The sequence below is a fragment of the Acartia tonsa genome, chromosome 7, assembly GCF_053477335.1.
Source record: "Acartia tonsa isolate MP-2025a chromosome 7, ASM5347733v1, whole genome shotgun sequence".
Lineage (NCBI taxonomy): Eukaryota > Metazoa > Arthropoda > Copepoda > Calanoida > Acartiidae > Acartia > Acartia tonsa.
Genome location: NC_137266.1, coordinates 35,234,559 through 35,242,851, shown reverse-complemented (window position 1 = coordinate 35,242,851; position 8,293 = coordinate 35,234,559). Strand labels below are relative to the sequence as shown.

At 30.4% G+C, this 8,293-nt stretch overlaps 1 protein-coding gene across 3 annotated transcripts in view; it reads right to left on the bottom strand.

Annotated features, from left to right (window-relative positions):
- Positions 1-3,854: 3,854 nt before the first annotated feature.
- The window catches only part of LOC145323656 (transmembrane and immunoglobulin domain-containing protein 1-like), a 46,892-nt gene continuing 42,453 nt past the window's right edge, over positions 3,855-8,293 (bottom strand). The window contains exons 9-10 of one of the 3 annotated variants that reach the window (XM_080166075.1): positions 5,621-5,735; positions 3,855-4,438 (exon numbers count right to left, since the gene is read on the bottom strand). In XM_080166075.1, coding sequence (XP_080022201.1) covers positions 4,338-4,438; positions 5,621-5,735 — 216 coding nt within the window. In that variant the 3' untranslated portion in view covers positions 3,855-4,337. Of the gene's footprint in view, positions 4,439-5,620; positions 5,736-5,771; positions 6,436-6,870; positions 6,979-8,293 lie in introns of those variants that run through there. The other 2 variants (XM_080166078.1, XM_080166076.1) reach the window with 2 other exon arrangements.

Sequence of the window (8,293 nt, the reverse complement as noted above, 5' to 3'; positions counted from 1 at the left end):
AATATGATGGACATTCAATTCTAACATTTCTAAATTAACAATAATAGCTGTATGTCACGGACGGACAGAAGGACAGGCCCTAAATTTAGAAAAGCTGTTTAAAAGCAGACAGAAACTACTTCTGTTATTATTTTGTATTTCCTAGTTTTTGTGTATATGTAGCGTGAAAACCTGGTAATTTGTTAGGGTATAAACAAGAAACACAATATATATTGTAACGTAGCTTGATACAACTTTGCCTTCAATCTTTTCTTTGTAGATCATTCTTATAGCATTGTAGTATAACTTCAATTATACATCTTTACTATATTATTTTCAAATAATTCAAATTTATTTTAGATTTTTCAATACCCTAAATAAGGATGTCAAATTTTAAAACATAACTTGATGACTGGTTGTTTAATTTTCTTATTATTAGAGTGGTTGCGCCTATAAAAAGTCCAAGAGAGGCACTTATAAAGAGGGATTATACATCCCCCCTTAGTTTTCCACCCCCTATAACCTTATACACTCCATATTGACATGAGTCTACACCCCCTTGATACACCCCCTAAAACAACCAAGGAAGATATCAGCTAAAAAGTCATACTCCTTTTAAATTTAACGGAGGTGTAATGAACCTATTAAGTAATTTAACTAAAAATATAGAGTAGCTACGCTTATAAAAAGACGCACAAAATAAATTACAGCTTTTTATACCTTCACTAATTTACAATTTTATAGAATTTCTTTTCAACATAAAGAAAAGAAAACTTGTACAATGAAAAATAATTGTAATTTATTATTGGATTTCTATAGAATTATTCATTTATAATGATTTATAGAATTAAAACTAAATATTATTTTGAATTTCGCTCTAAACATTGTTGATTTATAAATTTTATTAACATGCAAGACTTAATATCAGAGAGAAGGAGGACAATGGGCTGTTTATTACATTAGTCCCCAACGTTCTATTATAACGTTTTCTTATTCGTTGGCATAACAACTTCGGTACTTTGTTTTTTGATTGTTTAGCCTTATGTTGAGGTTTTAACAGTGTCAGCAACTAATTTTAATCTACAGAAGGGTGTAATATCATTGGAAATGTATATACATATAATTGGCAATTAGTAATAGAGTTTAACAAAAATAGAGTTTATATGTTTTTAATATTATATCTTTTCGTTATAGAAATCTTTAAATTCAATTAGAGGATTATTATAAACCAGGTCGACAGACCCTTAATGTATATGAAATGCCATTAAATAAAAAATAAATAAAACGAATATTGTAAGAATAAGATTTATTATTTCTCTGTTAAATTCAATACAAACATTTTCATAATTCACAACATTTGCAGGGAACATGGGATGGATAAAAAACAAAAAATGTAGTTTTTGCCCATTTGGGGTGCTATAACCCTGTAGGTCTTACGGGGATCTCTTAAACCTTACTTAATCTGTTCTACTGGCCTTAAATATAAATTGTTTTTCTTTTCATTTCTCAAACAATTTAAAAATGTTAAAAATACAAATATCTTTTTTCATTTTATCCATCTTTTCATCCCTGTAGCTCAGCAAATGTATTGTTAAAACTTTGTCAATTTATCATTTTATCCATGGGTCTAGTTACAAATATAACAAAGCAAACAAATAAAAATAAAACATTGAAAGACACAACTTTTGTAACAAAGTTGTAGTTTTACATATTTTTAAAAGCGAAGCTTTTCTATAATCAGGGTCGGTCCGTCCGTCCGTCCGTAACGGATAGCTTTTTTCGTTAATTTAGGCATGTTAGAATTGTCCAATCGATTTTAAATTTTGCATGGTGATTCCTTTAGTAGTTAGGTACGATTTAGAAAGCGTAGCAACTCTATAATCATTACCAAAATGTCCGTACGTCCATTTTAAACATGTTGATTTTTCACTTTTTTAACAACAAATTTTTATGTAATCTAATCACCCGATTGATCTAATTTTTGGTATATTGATTCCTGGGACAACACAGCATAATGTAATAAGCGACGCAACTCTATAATCAAGTACTAAAAATGTAAGTATGTCCATAAACATTATCCTGTTTTTAAACAAATTTACTTACAACTTTGCTTCAACTCTTATTAATTTATATTCTTATTATTCAGTTCTGACACTATATAAATGTTAATGTCCGTTTGTCCTACCGTTTCAGTGCTTCGCTTTTATGGATGTTGTCATCCCTGTTTGTAATATGAACATTTAAGTACAGCAGCTACTACATAATTGAAGTATATTCTTTAAGATTTAATCTACGCAGTATAAAAAAAGGTCTAAGATTTGAGGGATGGTACATTGAGCTGTAAATTACAATAGTTCCCAAGGTTTTATTCGTTAGCTCAAAAACTTTGGGCATTTTTATTAAATTTTATTGGAAGGTTCCAAATTAGTAGTTCCAACATTTTTCAACCAATAGAAGGGGTAATTATATCATCATTGGTGAATAATTTTAATTGTCTTATCCTTTTAGGTCCATGGTTCAAATAGATTACTATATCATTTACTAAGTATATTTGCGATTACTTTTATTTAATGAAATCTTCCAATTTTTAACCTGTACAAAACGGCCTGCTTAATTGCTTCAAGATCCATGACAGATCTATATAGGAAATAAATGTCTATAAACGAGCTCAAGTTTTCCAAGGAATATATGATTAAAACTCATAGTGCTCCAATAATCCATAATAAACTCTCATTGCCCAGAACGATAAGACCCATTATTTTACTTTATTAAAAATAAATTCATTTTTTTCATTTCATGTTGCTATTTACCTTATATTGATGTATTTAATTTCTAATCATAAAAAAGAAAATTTAAATTTATAATATGATAAATTTAAGAAAACTCTGTTTTAAAAGAATTCGATTGTGGCGACACTTTGTGTGTTCAAATATTAAACTAAAATTGTAATCATCATCATTAACCCTTTGGTGATGGTAATGTAAAGAAAAAAATATAATTTAAAAAAATCTTTTAAAAATCATTTAAATTATTAAATATTTACTTTCTTTTAGATAGTAATGCCGGGTGAGGAAAATAGATTTATTGAGAAATAGATATGCATATAGAAAACTAGCCAATAGGGAGATAATTATATCGAGCCAACTCTAGTACTTAAATATTAAAGATTACTGTTATCAAATGCGCTACTTGTTAAAGATATTACTCTTGTAAAACAACAAATACAGACAAAGGTTAATATATTTAGTTGAAATGATCATTAATTTTTTAAAATGACTAACTAATGAATAATTATCTTGCTTCAAATATAGTATGGATTTGTTGTTACTTGTTATTAAGAATTAATTATTGTAAGTTTACTTGAAAGGAACAAATTTATTACCCCCCCTCACATAATTTATAAAAAGAACCAATTAAGAATTGTGAAAAATGTGCTAATTGACTCTCAAAAACTTTGTACAAAACATTCTGGTACTTTCCTTTGAAGCGTCTATGGATCATAAAACCATCCCTTCCCCACCTTAGTTTAACATTTCTTTTCGATTGATTTTACCACAATTGGCTTTAACCCTGCAGAGCAATCCTATATTCAACCTTACCTAACTTTTACACTGAAAAACAGGGATTTAAAGGGATACGACAATGGCTGATAAATTGATGTACATCCCCAATGATAATACATAAAACATACACCTTCTGTAGATTACAATTAGTGGTTGAAACGTAGGGAAACTAAACTAAATGAACCAACCAAATTGATTCAATAAAGGCCCCAAGGATGTGAAGCCAACTTATAAGAAAACTTTATTATAAGACTTTAGGGACTAGTGTAATAAACAGCTGAATGTCCCCTCCCTACCTGGAAAGGATAAGTCCTCCACTTGACGCTTCATGGAATATTTCTAACATTCTTTTTCTTTTCATATAAACTTTATTACATCAAAACTTTTCTGAGAAACTAAAATTAGACTTTGTAAAGTAAACAATTACATTTTTAAACAGAAAAGTCTACTTATATTTTCTATTATGATGTTTAAGATTAGATTTTAAAAATTGTTTTTACAAAAATGATTCTGTACTTTTTTCAGTTTACTCTGGATTTTTTAGTATCTATGAATTTTAAAAAAACTAAAACCTAATTTCTATTAGTTTACATTATTGACTAAATAATAGAATATAATTAGCAGCTACTCTTTAAAAACAGTGGAAGTGTGTATGTCCTTTTGATAAAGTGTATCTTACATCAAAATAAATCATTAATAAGCATTAACTTTTAAAAATAAAATAAAATATTTATCAGCTTCTTATGGAAATAATTATACTTGTTTTATTACTAATAATTACAATAATTGTATACATTAATAGAATAATGAAAATATCATTGATATACACAATAAAGAAAATAGTGATGTTTGTATTTTTCCAGCACCTGACAATTCTACTACATGACCTTCCAACCCTGAAATAATAAAACTATATAAAGTATTACAATATTAGTTTAAGATCTCACTAACCACTAAACCGATTAAGTTTTCCGTTTTAGAGAAGCCTTAAATTAGTTTAAGTCTTGAAGTGGTTTTATTTCATTTATTTCTGCTCTTTTCTATCCTTTCAAATTCAGAGCCCCTAGTACAAATACAAATTGTTAAATTCAAAAAAACTATCTACATAAACATTTGCTGAGCAATAGTATTTTTTATCAAACACTTGTAAGCGAAATCTAGATATTAAAGTAACCTTTCAGTTTCACAGTTTCAGTAATTTTTCTTTACTCCCCCCCCCTTCCCCCAAGCTTTAGTCAAAGTCAGGTCAAGGTATTTAACTATAAACTTACATACAAAAATGCATTGTTTAAATATCCTTGATAATTATTTCCAGAGCTCGATCTTTAAATCGTTTATAGGTGATTTAAACCGGGGCGATTCATTTGGCGCACCATCAAATTATTAATATCAATCTTTAAATCGAATTTGCATGGGTGATTTGAATCGGGCAGTGGCGCGGGCCCGGCGCGCCAATGCCACTCACCGAGTGGCATTGGCGGTTTAAATCGGGGTGATTTATTTAATAATTAAATATTTTTTTTTAATTACTTTAATATTTTATTGCAAAACTATCGTGAAAACATTTTTATAGTTATTTTTAAAATAAATTATATATTAATGTTTTATATAAAATACTATACTGACACGGTATTTTATATAAAATACCTTACTGACACTGCTTAAGTAATAAAGTTGTACTGGCGCGGATCGATATTTTAGTGAGTGCGCAAGCGATTTAACAACACCGCACCGAAAATCTTTTAAAAATCAGGTGCGCTGTGGCTTACCACCAGCGCGCCTACGGTTAACCTCTGAATCGCCCCGATTCAGCGCGGCTTAAAAACGATTTAAAGATCAAGCTCAGTATAGCTTTAAACTGATTATATCCACTGAAAAATTATGTATAGCCGAGTTTTACAGAGTAATTTCCACAAATGTTGAAATAATTCATAAAAAGGTTCTAATCTTATAATTTTTCCCTTTATCCTCGGAAAGCTGTCTATAATTTGATGCAATAAATGACTTTTAACTGTCTAAAAGTACATACAAACTTTAAGGCAAGTAGAGTTTCTTTACTACCAAAAAAATAAATATACCTGTAAGATATATGGAATCATAACCAGTGTGTTGTGTATTATTTGCAAAACATGTGTAGACACCAAGGTGGTTTGGCCCAGGGTGCTCTATATTGTACACTAGAATATCCCTCTCCTACAAATAAAACATGTGTACACACCAAGATGGTTTGGCCCGGGGTGCTCTATATTGTACACTAGACTATCCTTCTCCTACAAATAAAAACATGTGTAGACACCAAGATGGTTTGGCCCAGGGTGCTCTATATTGTACAATAGAATATCCTTCTCCTACAAATAAAAACATGTGTAGACACCAAGATGGTTTGGCCCGGGGTGCTCTATATTGTACACTAGACTATCCTTCTCCTACAAATAAAAACATGTGTAGACACCAAGATGGTTTGGCCCGGGGTGCTCTATATTGTACACTAGAATATCCTTCTCTTACAAATAAAACATGTGTATACACCAAGATGATTTGGCCCAGGGTGCTCTATATTGTACACTAGACTATCCTTCTCCTACAAATAAAAACATGTGTAGACACCAAGATGGTTTGGCCCAGGGTGCTCTATATTATACACTAGAATATCCTTCTCCTACAAATAAAAACATGTGTAGACACCAAGATGGTTTGGCCCAGGGTGCTCTATATTATACACTAGAATATCCTTCTCCTACAAATAAAAACATGTGTATACACCAAGATGGTTTGGCCCAGGGTGCTCTATATTATACACTAGAATATCCTTCTCCTACAAATAAAAACATGTGTAGACACCAAGATGGTTTGGCCCGGGGTGCTCTATATTGTACACTAGAATATCCTTCTCCTACAAATAAAACATGTGTATACACCAAGATGATTTGGCCCAGGGTGCTCTATATTGTACACTAGACTATCCTTCTCCTACAAATAAAAACATGTGTAGACACCAAGATGGTTTGGCCCGGGGTGCTCTATATTGTACACTAGACTATCCTTCTCCTACAAATAAAACATGTGTATACACCAAGATGGTTTGGCCCAGGGTGCTCTATATTGTACACTAGAATATCCTTCTCCTACAAATAAAAACATGTGTAGACACCAAGATGATTTGGCCCAGGGTGCTCTATATTGTACACTAGACTATCCTTCACCTACAAATAAAAACATGTGTAGACACCAAGATGGTTTGGCCCGGGGTGCTCTATATTGTACACTAGACTATCCTTCTCCTACAAATAAAAACATGTGTATACACCAAGATGGTTTGGCCCGGGGTGCTCTATATTGTACACTAGACTATCCTTCTCCTACAAATAAAACATGTGTATACACCAAGATGGTTTGGCCCAGGGTGCTCTATATTGTACACTAGAATATCCTTCTCCTACAAATAAAAACATGTGTAGACACCAAGATGATTTGGCCCAGGGTGCTCTATATTGTACACTAGACTATCCTTCACCTACAAATAAAAACATGTGTAGACACCAAGATGGTTTGGCCCGGGGTGCTCTATATTGTACACTAGAATGTCCTTCTCATACAAAAAAAATATTATTGACATAAATATTTTAATGATGTATTTTAAAGTTAGTATGTTTTTCACCATATTTTTAAGTAAAAAAAAGTATGACAACACCCATTAAAGTGAAGCTCCGAAATAGTAGAACAAATGAACATTAACACTTGTAGAGTGTCATAATTAAATAAGCAGAATATAAATGTATAAGTCGAAACAAAATTGGAAGTATAGGAATCAGTATACTAAAAATCAGATGATGGGATAATTTTATCACATAAAAAATTGTTGTTTAAATCTTGACTAACTTTTATTGGAATCATAATGCAAAGTTTGACATCGTTAGGATAACTCTAACATGTCTAAATTAACGAAAATAGCCAACTGTTCCAGACCGATGGACAGATCATAACTATAGAATAGCTTCGGTTTTAATTATAGTTTTCTAAGAATAAAGATATTTATCGATTTCGAGCATTTCAATTTATTTTGTGTAAGAATATGGTTATGAGACATTTGAAAACCAACAGATTATTAGTATACCTTTTATTAATTGTACTTTTAAAAAAATATAAACTTTTAAATTAATTATTTTTTTCGTATTCATTCGAACCCGGTGGATAGGAACCGGTTCTCATCCATACGAAAAAACTATGTCTAGCATCGTATTATATCCAGCTTTCTATGAATATAAAAATGTACAATCATAAGATTAAAACCAGTTTTTTTAGCTGGTGCCTTCGGCGCCTCGAGGCAAAAAAAAATAGTTTTAATCTCATAATTATACATTCTATATCCGCGGAAAGCCGTTTATAATACGATGCGAGAAATAACTATTAACGTAAATTGAAAGAATTTAGTATTTAAAATGTCATTTGAGAAAATTCATTTTTTTCATTCAATTGAATATTTATTCAGCAATTTTTATAATAAATATTAAATGCTAGATTATTTATGACGCACATTGTAAAATACAACATTCATAAATTTTAAATTTATGGAAAGTTAAATTTTGTAATTTATATTTGTTAATATCGAATGCTATGTTAAGGTCTAATTTACGTTAAATAAAAAATAATTATTTGATGATTTTGAGAATATTTTGGCGATAATTGTGTATAGTATAAAGTAACTAAAGCAAACTCCAAAAACGCTAATTGGATATAGACGAAGGATGTAA